Here is a 15,929-nt window from a genome sequence, read left to right as displayed (position 1 = left end):
TACTGATATACTGTATTATGTTATTACCGTATTTTTCGGACTATAAGTCGCAGTTTTTTTTCATAGTTTGGCCGGGAGTGCGACTTATACTCAGGAGCGACTTATGTGTGAAATTATTAACACATTAGCGTAAAATATCAAATAATATTATTTAGCTCATTCACGTAAGAGACTAGACGTATAAGATTTCATGGGATTTAGCGATTAGGAGTGACAGATTGTTTGGTAAACGTATAGCATGTTCTATATGTTATAGTTATTTGAATGACTCTTACCATAAACAGTGTTTCCCACACATTCATTTATTTGTGGCGGCCCGCCACGAAAGAATTACGTCCGCCACAAATTAAAAAAAAATTTAAAAAAATTATTATTATTATTTTTTTTTTCCTGTCCAGCTTCTCAGGCAAATCTATATATATAGTTGATGTAGATGCCCATATAGGCTGTTCAGATTTACTTTACAAAAGAGAAGTGTAGGATACTTCTCTTGTTGCCTTATTTGTATTTGACCACGACTGTTTTCTGTTTATTTGTTACTGACTGTGGCAGGACACCTCTGCCTCTGTTTCACTTTATGTTGCTGGTAAATAATATGGTTGTAGTAGTAGGCTAAAGTCAAATTATTTAGTATGCACTAATTAAAGGGGCAGAGCTTTTAAGAGAAATTTTAGCTTTTATATTTTATAAGATATATTTTTTGTAAGAACCACAATTAATAAATATATTTCAGTGAATAACTTATTGTTCAAATCTGTATATAAATATGTACATAAAGTGTTGTAATTATATTGTAAAATGGATGGATGGATGGATGGACGTTTAAAACAAAACTGTTATTATTAATTAGTAAGTATACATTTTTTTAGCCTTTTTAGAGAAAATCATATCATTGTAGTAAATTATGCAAATTACTCGATGATGTCATGGTGACCACGCCCATAGCCACGCCCCCACCGCCACAGGTATCTTGGCAGTTTATGGGAAACACTGATAATATGTTACGTTAACATACCGGGCACGTTCTCAGTTGGTTATTTATGCCTCATATAACGTACACTTATTCAGCATTTATTTTAAATTGCCTTTCAAATGTCTATTCTTGGTGTTGGCTTTTATCAAACAAATTTCCCCCAAAAATGCGACTTATACTCCAGTGCGACTTATGTTTTTTTCCTTCTTTATTATGCATTTTCGGCCGGTGCGACTTATACTCCGAAAAATACGGTATATAATATACACAATATATAACAAATCCCAATTACCATGTACAATATGTAGGGCGAGTGATTATACAGATGGATGAGTACGGAATGAAGGTTTCAACATTACAAGACTCCATCAATCGGCATCCTAATGACAGCAGACTTTGTACAGTGAGTGATGTTTTATTATGTTTGTTGTCTCTCATGAAGTCTGCAGTGGGTAATGTTAACAAAAAAAAAAAAAGCGAACGTCGTGATGCATTTTTTAAAATTAATGCGCCACATGCTTAAAATTAGCAAAATAGGTAAATATTTAATGTTATTATAAATGTTACTACATGACATACTTACAGCAGGTGTAAACAAAACATTAATGGAGGTGTTTGGATGTTTAAGGGCTTTTATAGGCAGAAAGAAAGAGCGACTGCCATAAGCCCCATTGTAAGCTGACTTTTGATTGCATTATTTACCATTTAGAAAGCATAAAAAAAGAAAAACATGCGTTTGTCTTACATAAGGATTGTGAAAGATAGGTAAAATTCCAATAAAAGCGCAGTTCCGCTTTAATAACAGCGTCGTGTACGCCGGGACTATGCCAGCAGGGCGAGGACACTTACTGGATTTTCTTGGTGAAGTTCTTGGTGACGATCCCACCTTCTTCTTGCTTCTCTTCGTGTTTTCCTGGTTGGCGACAAGACAAGAAGACTTCAGCTTAGACCAGGCCAGAAAAAAAACTGTGTCCTGTTTTAGGATTAATGCCATTTGAAAAAAAAAGCCAAAAAAAAAAAAGGAGGTTTACAAAACTCAGCACTCACAACCGCCAAGTTTTGAGAGTATTTTTCCTGAATTTCAGGAGGGTACATTGAAAATTGTGTGACCTCGATTGGCATTAAACTTTAAATCTACTAGCGTATTGGCATCACAGATGAAAGTTAGCATAACACAGATAGCATAGATAAGCAGAATTGTCTTTAGGAACTTTAGAAGGTTATTTTTTCTGAATTTTAGGAGGGTACATAGAAAATTGCTTGACCTCGATTGGCATTCAACAGTAAATCTACTAGCATGTTAGCATTGCAGATGAAACATAGCATTTTTAGCATAGTTAACTGAATTATTTTTGTGACTTTAGACGTTATTTTTTCTGAATTTTAGGAGGGAACATTGAAAATTGCTTGACCTCGATTGGCATTCAACTGTAAATCTACTAGCATGTTAGCATTGCAGATGAAAGTTAGCATTACACACAGCATATTTACGGAATTATTTTTGTGACTTTAGACGTTATTTTTTCTGAATTTTAGGGAGGGTACATTGAAAATTGCGTGACCTCAATTGGCATTTAACTGTGATGCATTGGAAAGCTACTAACATGTTAGCATCATAGATGAAAGTTAGCATAACACAGATAGCATAGATAAGCGGAATTCTCTTTGTGACTTTAGACGTTATTTTTTTCTGAATTTTAGGAGGGAACATTGAAAATTGCTTGACCTCGATTGGCATTCAACTGTAAATCTACTAGCATGTTAGCATTGCAGATGAAAGTTAGCATTACACACAGCATATTTACGGAATTATTTTTGTGACTTTAGACATTATTTTTTCTGAATTTTAGGGAGGGTACATTGAAAATTGCGTGACCTCAATTGGCATTTAACTGTGATGCATTGGAAAGCTACTAGCATGTTAGCATCATAGATGAAAGTTAGCATAACACAGATAGCATAGATAAGCGGAATTCTCTTTGTGACTTTAGACGTTATTTTTTTCTGAATTTTAGGAGGGTACATTGAAAATCGCGCGACCTCGATTGGCATTGAACTGTACAGCATCAGAAATCTACAAGCAGGTTAGCATCACAGATGAAAGTTAGCATAACACACATAGCATATTTAGCATAGATAAAATGAATTATTTTTGTGACTTTAGAGATTTTTTCTGAATTTTAAGGAGGGTACATTGAAAATTGTGTGACCTCGATTGGCAATCAACTGTCCATCTACTAGCATGTTAGCATCATAGATAAAAGTTAGCATAACACAGATAGCATAGATAAGCGGAATTGTCTTTATGAACTTTAGGTTATTTTTTCTGAATTTTAGGAGGGTACATGGAAAATTGCGTGACCTCGATTGGCATTCAACTGTAAATCTACTAGCATGTTAGCATCACAGGTGAAAGTTAGCATAACACACATAGCATAGATAAACTGAATTATTTTTGTGACTTTAGACATTTTTTCTGAATTTTAGGAGGGTACATTGAAAATTGCGTGACCTCGATTGGCAGTCAACTGTACATCTACTAGCATGCTAGCATCATAGATGAAAGTTAGCATAACACAAAAAGCATAGATAAGCGGAATTGTCTTTATGAACTTTAGGTTATTTTTTCTGAACTTTAGGAGGGTACATGGAAAAATGCGTGACCTCGATTGGCATTCAACTGTAAATCTACTAGCATGTTAGCATCACAGATGAAAGTTAGCATAACACACAGCATATTTAGCATAGATGAATTGAATCATTTTTGTGACTTTAGACATTTTTTCAGAATTCTAGGTGTTTTCTATAAAATCCTTCTGAGAGGCAAAGTTCCACTGCAGTTGTTTGTTTTGCATAATATTTTAAAGAAATAGAGAAACAAAACTATTGTCCACTGCTTCTCAGAAAGATATTCTAGCATTACTGCGCCTGTTCCAGAAACGACTTTCTTCAGATGTTCGATTGGCTGACAGTTTTACTGTTGAGTAGATTTTTCAATTTCAACGCAGTTTTTTTTAAGACTATATTGAAGAATGGAGTCCTCAAACAACAACTTTATGTCTCTCATATTCTCACACCCTTTCTAGCAGCTGCTAAATGTCAGCGTTGACGACCAACAACTCATGAAGCTTTTTCAAACTACTACTGATGATGATAATCTGCGGTTCCGGAAAGGTCCATATGTGAGGACAGTGAATGATGCAGCGTCAACATGACATTCTCCCACTTGGATTGTCAGTTTTACCACAACACTAAGACTTGGGACTAAGATCTGACACCTAGACTTCACACCTGCGAGGCTCCAAAACCTTTAAGACTTTTAAAGACATCAGATAGACACCAAGGACCAAGACATTTCTGAGTGTTGGGACAGGACCAGGGCCCTTTTTCCTAAAGAGTCTTAGAATCCTCCCAACTTAACCCAAACATTCCTAGCAAGGTGTCTTCGCTTAAGAGTGATTCCAGAACATTCTCACAGAAGTAGTGAGGAGGTGTGGTTCACCCCGTTGCTATGTAGCAGTCATTTCAAAAGCTGTGATTGGTTGATCCTAAAAGCTAGAAGAAAAAATATACTTTTGGTAATAATGGGCAGAGGATGAACCCTCAAGTCAAACCTAATCATATCATCTAATTTTATGAAGGCTGTGTAATTGTAAATATTTCACACAAAAGACAATATCTGTTAAAACGAATAGTAAGCTTTACTTTAAAATGATCCTACAAAATGTGTGAAAACTTAGGCCCACTTGCACAGTATCCACATAGTCATAGTTATAGTTATTTGCTCATATTTATTGCCATGCTTTTCATTTTTGCACTTTCAACATTTCAACTCAATTTGGTATCCACCAGGGTAAAATGGCTTAGTGTTCATCAATGTCTGATTGCTTACCCAAAATCAACTAGAAAAAACAAATAAAAAATCCCCGCCAGCGTGACCAAAGTGACGTCGAGTGAGTCATAATATTGATCATGATACATGTGTTATTACAACTACATACACTGTCGAGCTAGCTGCGCAAACAAAACATGAAATACGGGCTAATACTTTACAGATACTGTAATAAGATTGTTTGGTGTTCTATTGTATTGTGCTTTATTTACTAACTCAAAAGCCGTTCGGCTGTTGACGCAAAAACTAGCTTACGGCTAATACCATAGCATGCCGTCGCAAGGCAATGTGCTACTACGCTAGAAAAAGAGTTCCTCAGTGTTCACTCTTACAAAAACAATGTCGCTACAGCTTGGTTATTATGAAGGTTATGCAATGTAAACAAAGTATCGTTGGCTATTTTTGGATGCCATTTTAAAAGTGATTAAGAGGCAGAATGGATTGCTCCCATTAGCTGCATTGCTAGCCACCTAAAATGAGTCGATTATTACAAATTAGAATGCAAAAAAAAAAATTTTTTCTCGTCTCTTATAGGGTTTGTGAACAATAGATACATATCCAAAAAACTGCAGTTCTCCTTTAAGAGCTAGAGTTCTTTAAGAATAGCTTTTATCTTTACTAGGATCTACGTTTCATAAAATTAAAAAAATTAAGTAAAATCATAATTCTACTCTCTGCACTAAGAATCTTTAAGAATACGGCCCGAGGACTTCAGGACATGAGACCTACACTTGAAACTTAAGACATTAGCGCAAGAAAATCCTAGAAGACCAGAAATTCAGACTCCCAGTTAAGGAACAGATGTGAAATTTGAGAGACCTCAGTTTGAGACCTGGATTTGAAAATGACACTTGAGCTTTGAACATGAGACCAAGACTTAATGTATACTACATGTAAAGTTTAAACATCCTTTTGAGTACTGGACTTAGGTCTTGTACTTAGTCATGAAACTACCTGAGACTTACCTTTGAGGCCTAGACTTGGAACTAAGATTGGAGACGACAATAGATTGGAGACCAATGAGCTACACTCCGTACTCTAACCCAGGGGTGTCGGCAACACAAAATGTTCAAAGAGCCATATTGGACCAAAAACACAACAAGAGATCTGTCTGGAGTCGCAAAAAATTAGAAGTCTTATATAAGTGTTATAATGAAGGCTATATTAGCTATAATAAGCTACTATCAAAATGACTACGCAGATGTTCTTTGACAGAAATATTGAAATGTAATATTTATTCTACACATTTTTACAACATTGGAAAACAGTAACACGGAGGCTTCTCAGAGGGTAAGATAACTCCTGGAAATGACTGGCTTAGAATGGCCAAAGGTATAGATGTGTGTTTGTGTGTGTCAAAGTTTTAAAACAAATTTGCAAGCTGGGTAATGTTTGCTGTGGTCTGGAACAACTATGAGAAATGCAGCCAAGATTACATATAGATAATGTGTCATGAGACATGCAAATATAAATTAAATACACGGAGGACATAAGTAAAGGAAATTAAATGAGCTCAGAAATACCTACGAACGAGGCATAATGATGCAATATGTACACACAGCTAGCCTAAATAGCATGTTAGCATTGATTAGGTTGCAGTCATGCAGTGACCAAATATGCCTGATTAGCACTCCACACAAGTCCATACCATCAACAAAGCTCACCTTTGTGCGTTCACGCTCAGTATAAAACATTTGGTGGACAAAACGAGACAAAAAAGGAGTGGCATAAAACACCTCTTTCTGTGGCAGCGTCGGAGAAAGTAAAACTATGGTGAGCTCAAGGACCGCCAAAATTAGTAGGACAAAATGGTGTATTAACAGTTGGATTTCTATCAATTAGGAAGGTTTGTGTCATGTTTGTCTTCCTACAGAAACGTTATTGAAACATTTTTAAACAATTAGGAAGGTTTATGTCATGTTTGTCCACCAACAGAAACATTATTGAAACATTTTTTTTCCATTTTCATACATTTTTTAAAAATCTGCAGGGAGCCACTAGGGTGCCGCTAAAGAGCCGCGGGTTGCAGACCCCTGCTCTAACCAAACATCGAGACTTTCTATGTAGAAATGAGATCTGTACTTAATACCCGTTTTCCGATTCAGACTTAAATTTGAGTTCAAGATGACCTGGAATTTAAACAGACTTGAGCTTCAGATCTTTGACTTCAAACAGGAGACTGAGACCTAAGACCGTCACTCCTTAACGTATTGTTAAGGACTTGAACATCAGACACAAGAACCACTAGGGGTGTAACGGTACGCGTATTTGTATTGAACCGTTTCGGTAAGGGGGTTTCGGTTCGGAGGTGTACCGAACAAGTTTCCACACGGACATCTTAAGTAGCGTACCGCACTTTGCGTAAACAATGCACACCACACGGCATGCTAGCAACGACCGGGCTACTACAACATGTAAAAGCCAGAGCTGGAAGACCCTCCTGCCTCGTTAAGATCCCCCGTTTGGGAACACTTTGGCTGCGTGATCCAACAATGGAGGACGGAGGTTTGCAGACATTGTTCAGCAGCTGCTTCTGACAACACGTCAAACATGCTAACCCATGCTAACGCATTCAAGCAGCCTCTCCTCGGCGAGTCAGGCAGGGCTAAAACAATAACAAATGTTTTTATAGCAGTAGATTTAAGACCATATTGCATTAGAAACTAGATTTTGACCCACTTCTATGGTGGAAGAACAATAAGCCCATATATCCTCTTACTGCCAAGTTAGCCAGGCTTGGGGGGGAGAAAGAAAAGTTAATCTGAGGCTGAGTTGACTTGAAACTGTTTAATGTTGCACTTTTTATATGTAGAAGAAACATTTTGTCATTTTATTTAATCTGAGCAACAACTTGAGGCAGTTTAATGTTGATTAACGTGGACCCCGATTTAAACAAGTTGAAAAACTTATTGGGGTGTTACCATTTAGTAGTCAATTGTATGGAATATGTACTGTACTGTGCAATCTACTAATAAAAGTCTTAATCAATCAATCAAAAAAAGCACTTAATATGTAGAAAGGTTTTGTTAAGAAACCAATTCTGAGCCTTATCTTATTTAGTTTTTATTTGATATACCGTATTTCCTTGAATTGGCGCCGGGAATATAGTATTCGCCTGCCTAGAATTACAGCCGGGTCAAACTCGTTTCGCAAAATAATTAGCGCATGCTTGGCACTTCCGCCGGGTCAAATATGAGTCATTAAATGACTCCCGCCTCCAGGTGGTAGAGGGCGCTAGTGATCCTTCTTGCGACTACCAGTACTGCAGGAGACAGGTACTGCAGAAGAAGACAGCAAGCAGCAAGCATGCAGCAATTGTTTGCTTGCACTTTTAACATGGAGGATTACATATCTAAAATAAAACCGTTTTCTAAACTGGACTTTCAATCGAAGCAGGAGGTAATAATTAAAGGAATATCTCCAGAGACTTTTAAAATTGAAGAAAGATGAGAAAGACTGCCTTTGATCAGAAGCAGCTGCACATGGACCCATCTACAAGTAAAGGTAAGATCATAATAACGTTTTTTTTATTAAATGTGTTTTTCATGATAAGGTATGCGCCGGAGTGAGAAGAGGTTTTAAAATAATTAGAGCATGCTTGCTCATTCCGCATGGTTTTGGTAACCGCAGGAGTGAGAAGAGGTTTTAAATTAATTAGCGCCCCTGCGGCTATTCAAGGAAATACGGTATGTTGACCACATTAACCCTGGCAATGGACCCTGTGTGTATATGTATGTTATGCCATTGTTTACAAATGTGGTAAATAAATAACCAAAAACTTTATATTTTGTTGTTTTCTTACTGTACCGAAAATGAACCGAACCGTGACCTCTAAACCGAGGTACGTACCGAACCGAAATGTTTGTGTACCGTCACACCCCTAAGAACCACACTCTGGACTTAAGACTTCCACAGGAGATTGACGCAAACACGGACCAGCGAGACAAAGCGGACCGATACAGTTTAAGAATCGCCTGGGGGAGACGAAATTGAATTAAAATACAGAGACCAGACCAGATGCGCGTCACACTGCTAAAACCCGATCTTACATTTCCTGCTTACTGTCTAACCTTTGACCTTCGGCATGCTTGCGTCCCACTTTTAGAAGGGGGGTTGACACAGGATGGCGTCTCATAACCAGCCGGCATACCACACATATTTTGGACAGGATGGGTGGGCTGGCGTTTCCACAATGACAATCTCGACATGTTCTATTCCAAACAGCTACTCGGCAGCGGAACCCAAAAAGTAGATCTGGAACATTCTACAACATTCCGCCTGGTGCTTTGGTAAAAGCACTGAGGCGGGTCTCACTGTAAGCGGAGACCGTTGTCCACGGGACTCGCCCCGGAGCTAAATCGAGCTCTGCCTCCAGCGACTGAGGGAACAACGCTCCAGGAATTTGGAACAGGTGTCCCGGCTCGAGTCCCCCCCCCCCCCAAGTCCCAATCCTACGAACATGTCCAGATCTTTCCACATAAGCGTTACCAGGCAGAACTGATGTGTGCGTGATAAAACACTTTTTGCACTACTTCCGTGTTTTTACTTCATGAATACAAATTTGTACACTTATTTTTAAAACTGATTCAAAAGAAAAGTTGGTTTGAATGTGTATTTTTTTGTACAGACATCAAAGACAGATAGGTTTCTTTCACTTTTTTGGGGGGTGACAAAGTTGCTGAAAAGTTTCTCGTTCAAAATGGTGGCAAATGTTGCAGCTTTCAGCCACAAGGGGGCACACTCTGGGGATCGCAATGAAGTGCTGTGGAATTTAAAGTCGTAAAATCTGGAATTCTAAACGAAATGTCGCCCGGAGTTAGGTCTCTAAAGTCGTACAAACCGGACTTCAGCTGGGCGAGCAACACACTATTGAATGGGCTTGTATCTTTTGAATTTACGCGGCATTTCAAATCAAATGTAAATAACCAAATGTATATACTTGTTCTTATGCTTTCTGAGCTCACTATGTTCTCTGCTCACTGTACATATCCTACCAAGTCAGACCTACACTGTTACAATGTCCATTTCTCTGATTATATTATTGTTGTTGACTGAAGTGCTGATATCAACCAAACCTAACCCCCCCCCCCCCACCCCAACCCCCTCCACATCCCACCCCCCGGATTGTAAATAATGTAAATAATTCAATGTATATACTCTGATGATGATTACCGTATTTTTCGGAGTATAAGTCGCTCCGGAGTATAAGTCGCACCGGCCGAAAATGCATAATAAAGAAGGGAAAAAACATATAAAAGTCGCACTGGAGTATAAGTCGCATTTTTTGGGGAAATGTATTTGATAAAACCCAACACCATTTGAAAGGCAATTTAAAAATAAATAAAGAATAGTGAACAGGCTGAATAAGTGTACGTTATATGAGGCATAAATAACCAACTGAGAAGGTGCCTGGTATGTTAACGTAACATATTATGGTAAGAGTCATTCAAATAACTATAACATATAGAACATGCTATACGTTTACCAAACAATCTGTCACTCCTAATCGCTAAATCCCATAAAATCTTATACGTCTAGTCTCTTACGTGAATGAGCTCAATAATATTATTTGATATTTTACGGTAATGTGTTAATCATTTCACCCATAAGTCGCTCCTGAGTATAAGTCGCATGAAAAAAAACTGCGACTTATAGTCCGAAAAATACGGTAACTTGTGTGGTGACTGTATTATGCTGATAGTATATATTTGTACCATGAGTTGATTAACGTGGACCCCGACTTAAACAAGTTGAAAAACTTATTCGGGTGTTACCATTTAGTGGTCAATTGTACGGAATATGTGCTGTACTGTGCAATCTACTAATACAAGTCTCAATCAATCAATCAATTAGAAATTTGTGGCACACTTAAGGAAAAGATCAAAAAACACTTATCATCCAATCTATTTTTTTTTTATACATAAATGTCGATTTATGAAAGTAAAACCTACATTTTCTAATTGGCTTAATAATTTAAAATGATCAATTAAATCTTGGAATATGATTAAAAATACAAAAGCCCTTACATGTATTTTGTTAATTCAGAAATGTTAAGTGATTTAGATTAGCCTTTTTTTGTCTGTGTGAATTTTTGTATCTTATCCTATTTTTTTAAATTAAAGTTAAAGTAGCAATGATTGTCACACACACACACACGAGGTGTGGCGAAATTATTCTCTGCATTTGACCCATCACCCTTGATCACCCCCTGGGAGGTGAGGGGAGCAGTGAGCAGCAGCGGCGGCCATGCCCGGGAATCATTTTTGGTGATTTAACCCCCAATTCCAACCCTTGAGGCTGAGTGCCAAGCAGGGAGGTAATGGCTCCCATTTTTATAGTCTTTGGTATGACTCGGCCGGGGTTTGAACTCACCACCTACCGATCTCAGGGCGGACACTCTGACCACTAGGCCACTGAGTAGGTTATTATTATTATTATTATTATTGTTATTATTATTATAATCATAACCTGATGGATGTTTGAAATTGTTGAGATTTGTTGAAAGTGCCTAGGTTTTTATTTACATTGAGAATATATGTTTGTATGTACATTGTTCAATAAAAAATAAATTTAAAAAAAACTCTTATCCAATCAGGGTGCTCTGATGGTTCCTTTATACATGCTTTCTAGGGATGTGAATCTTGCAACTCACGATTCGATTTCAGTCCAATTCTTGGGGTGACAATCCAATTCAAAATTGATTCTTGATTCAAACCAATCCTTGCAATATATTATTTGGTATTAAAAATATTATGAAATATTTTTAAAGCAGCTTAAAGGTTACGTATGATGTATACTCGGTGCGAGTAAGCTGGAGACGCCCCCAAAAAAAACTTTGAAAAATATATACTAGGTCTGTCAAATGTTTTTATTTTTAAATCAGATTAATCACGATTTGGAATTGTAATAATCGTGATTAATCACTCGCTTGCATAAATTAAAACCTTCTTAAGAAAAGACCCCCATTTTTTGGTCAGACCGGCATCCAGGAAGGTTTTTCCATGTTTTACTTGAATCTATGTCATTTATTTGCACACAACTTTTTATCTAAAGTAGTTTCAGGTTTATTTTGAAGTCTCCTCGCTCATTTTTGTACTGACGTTTGCGTTGATCTGATCACTGGTTAAGGTTGAGGTAACGGAGCTTGTACGGTTAAAATACATTGCATGATTAATCTAAGTGTGTACATGATATTTTTTGTGATTAATCACATGAGTTAACTTGTTAATTTTGACAGCCTTAATATACATTTTAGAAAACTATGAATCGATTCAGAAGTGAAATGATCATTTTTCAGCACTACTGCTTTCAGCCACTGGGAGGCACACATTTATTAGTTTCGGACTATAATAGCATGGATGGATGGTTTATAACAGGGTTACCTCAAACTTTTTGACTTGGGGACAGCATTGGGTTTAAAAAAAATTGGCCTGTGGCGCGATGTCACGTTATCAGTGGGAAAATGCATTTTTAGACAAGCGGCTAGGAGACCCAGAGAGTAACAAGCAGTAGAAAATGGATTAGAAAAAAATAAAATAAAATAAAAAAAATGTTTTAACTTGGGAGTTCCCGCGGGCCAGATTTTGGACGCGGGTGGGCCGTAGTTTGGGGACCCTTGGTCTATAATAAACAACCCAAAAGTCAAATTCAACACGATTCATCTTTTTAAATGTCACACCGACACACGATTTCAGTATTGCAGGTGTCAAACTGGTAAATAAGCTTCTTTGTTGTTGTTGTTGTATTTTTGTGGCTTTTCAGCAACACTTGAGGAATCAAGGTTACCCAAAACGTCAGAATTACAGAATATTCCTATTTTACTATTCTGATCTTTGGCAACCAAGCTTTGATGATTGCCACTGTTTGATACTGGAACAGACCATTTCTATTTCCATCGTTTCCTATAGGGCAGGGGCCCGCTCGTTTCCTATAGGGCAGGGGCCCGCGGGATGAGTTGGCTAAGTATAAAACAGAGCCGAAATTTTTTAATGAAAGAAACCACTGTTCTACATGTGTCCAGTAGATGTCGCAATAACAATTTTTTGTATCTGATGCTAAATATGTAAAAAAAAAAAAAAAAACACGTTAGTGCACCAGTCGAGGAAAATGAGCAAATTACATAAATATCCTGTAATTTGATGTTGATAATATTTTATCTTGATAGATTGAAAATTAACACCAATGAGTTGACAGATGAACATTATCACATAATTTATTCAGAAAGTATAAATAACGACAAATAAAAAAAAAAAGGTAGAATACTATGTAAGTGTCAAAAACCCCTCAACATTATGGTTTGTACATTTTCAGAATGTGCTTGTTCTATTTTTAAACAAAGAAAACAATCTGAAGTTGTCTTTATTTTTGAGTTATCTTGCTGTGATTTTACCACTTGGGAGTAGATTTCATACGGCCCGCGGGATGAGTTGGCCGAGTATAAAACTGAGCCGGAATTTTTGAATGAAAGAAACTACTGTTCTACATGTGTCCACTAGATGTCGCAATAACAATTCTTTGTATCTGTAGCTGATGCTGAATATGTAAAAAAATAAATAAACCACACGTTAGTGCACCAGTCGAGGAAAATGAGCAAATTAGTGAAGTGAATTATATTTATATAGCGCTTTTCTCTAGTGACTCAAATTGCTTTTACATAGTGAAACCCATTATATAAGTTACATTTTAAACCAGTGTGGGTGGCACTGGGAGCAGGTGGGTAAAGTGTCTAGGATGGCGGAAGCGGGGATCGAACCTGGAACCCTCAAGTCTCTGGCACGGCCACTCTACCAACCGAGCTATACCGCCCCATATTACATAAATAACATCCTGTAATTTGATTTTGATAATATTTTATCTTGATAGATTGAAAATTAACACCAATGAGTTGACGGATGAACATTAGCACATAATTTATTCAGAAAGTATAAATAACGACAAATAAAAAAGGTAGAATACTATGTAAGTGTAAAAAAAAGAACAACAACAACAACATGGTTATGGTTTGTACATTTTCAGAATGTCCTTGTTCTATTTTTAAACAAAGAAAATAGAGATGTCCGATAAATGCTTTAAAATGTAATATCGGAAATTATCGGTATCGTTTTTTTATTATCGGTATCTGTTTTTTATTTTTTATTAAATCAACATAAAAAACACAAGATACACTTACAATTAGTGCACCAACCCAAAAAACCTCCCTCCCCCATTTACACTCATTCACACAAAAGGGTTGTTTCTTTCTGTTATTGATATTCTGGTTCCTATATTATATATCAATATATATCAGGGGTCCCCAAACTTTTTGACTCGGGGGCCACATTGGGTTAAAAATTTGGCCGGGGGCCAGGCTGTGTGTATATATATATATATATATATATATATATATATATAAAATACATACACATTGTCTTTATAATCCGTTTGTCATTTTAAAATCAATTAACATTGATGTTCATCAACATTTAACATTGTCATGTTATCGATGGGAAAATTCATTTTTAGACAATATGATTTGCCTGAGCGGCTAGGAGACACCAAGAGTAACAAGCGGTAGAAAATGGATTAGAAAGGAAAGATTAAAAAAATTTAAAATAAAAAATAAATAAATTAAATAAAAAACCTTTTTTTTTTTTTTACTTGAGACTTCCTGTGGGCCGGATTTTGGATGCCGGGGGGCCAGATCCGGCCCGCGGGCCGCAGTTTGGGGACCCCTGACATATATATCAATACAGTCTGCAAAGGATACAGTCCGTAAGCACACATGATTGTGCGTGCTGCTGGTCCACTAATAGTACTAACCTTTAACAGTTAATTTGACTCATTTTCATTAATTACTAGTTTCTATGTAACTGTTTTATATTGTTTTACTTTCTTTTTTATTCAATTTTTTTTTTAAATTTATCTTATTTTATTTTTTAAAAAGGACCTTATCTTCACCATACCTGGTTGTCCAATTTAGGCATAATAATGTGTTAATTCCATGACTGTATATATCAGTATCGGTTGATATCAGTATTTTGGATATCGGCAAAAAGCCCTTATCAGACATCCCTAAAAGAAAACAATCTGAAGTTGTCTGTATTTTTGAGTTATCTTGCCGTGATTTTTCTCCATGTGGCCCCCGATATAAAATGAGTTTGACACCCCTGCTATAGCGGGAAATGGAGTCGTGGACCGGAAATAATATAATTCACTGACCGGATACTTCCACAAAACCATCTCGGGTTTTGATGTTGAGCTCGTCCGCCTTGAAACTGTGGACGTTAACGCACATCTTCCACGGCTCCCCGCCCGCGCTGCTGCCGCCGCTGCACAGGCCGGTGGTCGGGGAGCTCCGCGGGGAGGCCTCGCCGTAGCGGCCGCCGTAGAGCGAGGGCCCCGCCGCCGACTGCCGCTGCTGGTGGCCCGGGAAGCCCGAGCGTAAGGCGCTGCCGAAGGGCGCCGAGCCCAGGCGGGTGCTCAGCCGGCCGGGTCGAGCCCAGCCCGGCCAGTCCATGGAGAGGTCGTCGGGGAAGGGCGGCATACCGAAGTCATCCTCCATGAAGCGGGAGCCCATCTGCTCCCGAAAGGGCGACTCTCCGAACGGATCCCGGGGGAACCTCTGGCGGTTGCCCAGCGTGTAAAAGTCTCCTTCTGCCATGTCCGTGTGGAACTATCTGGAACTCGACGGAAACTTCGAGAACAGGTGTTGCATCACCGTGGACACGATAGAGCACCTGTTGACATCCAGCGAGTCGGGGGTCGAATTTGTTTGTGTCACGCTCGAGTCGGTGGTCCTCTTTATAAAGCCCCCAAGGTGAGTCGCTCAAGATGAGTCAATGAGTCGGTCATGATGCTCCTTTTATAGTGCCGTTCGAGAAGAGTCGTTCAGAATGAGTCAAAGTGTGTCGAAAGTGCGACTCATTACTGGCACTTTCGACACACTTTGACTCACACTGCAAAAAATACACCGAACACAAACTCTACAAAGTCCTTAAATACGATTCAACCATGAACATACTTGGCTTGATCGGACTCTAATCACATTACACACACTTCTAGCGGAACAAAAGGGACATTTAACGG

At 38.0% G+C, this 15,929-nt stretch overlaps 1 protein-coding gene across 1 annotated transcript in view; it reads right to left on the bottom strand.

Annotated features, from left to right (window-relative positions):
- The window catches only part of LOC133632192 (heat shock protein beta-8-like), a 22,832-nt gene extending 7,127 nt beyond the window's left edge, over window positions 1–15,705 (bottom strand). The window contains exons 1-2 of the mRNA XM_062024476.1: window positions 15,063–15,705; window positions 1,823–1,886 (exon numbers count right to left, since the gene is read on the bottom strand). Of these exons, the coding sequence (XP_061880460.1) occupies window positions 1,823–1,886; window positions 15,063–15,504 (506 nt within the window). The 5' untranslated portion in view covers window positions 15,505–15,705. The remainder of the gene's footprint in view (window positions 1–1,822; window positions 1,887–15,062) is intronic.
- Between the last annotated feature and the right edge of the window lie 224 nt (window positions 15,706–15,929).

Source organism: Entelurus aequoreus, linkage group LG17, assembly GCF_033978785.1.
Source record: "Entelurus aequoreus isolate RoL-2023_Sb linkage group LG17, RoL_Eaeq_v1.1, whole genome shotgun sequence".
In the NCBI taxonomy this organism is placed as follows: Eukaryota; Metazoa; Chordata; class Actinopteri; order Syngnathiformes; family Syngnathidae; genus Entelurus; species Entelurus aequoreus.
This window is presented reverse-complemented; position numbering and strand designations above follow the sequence as displayed.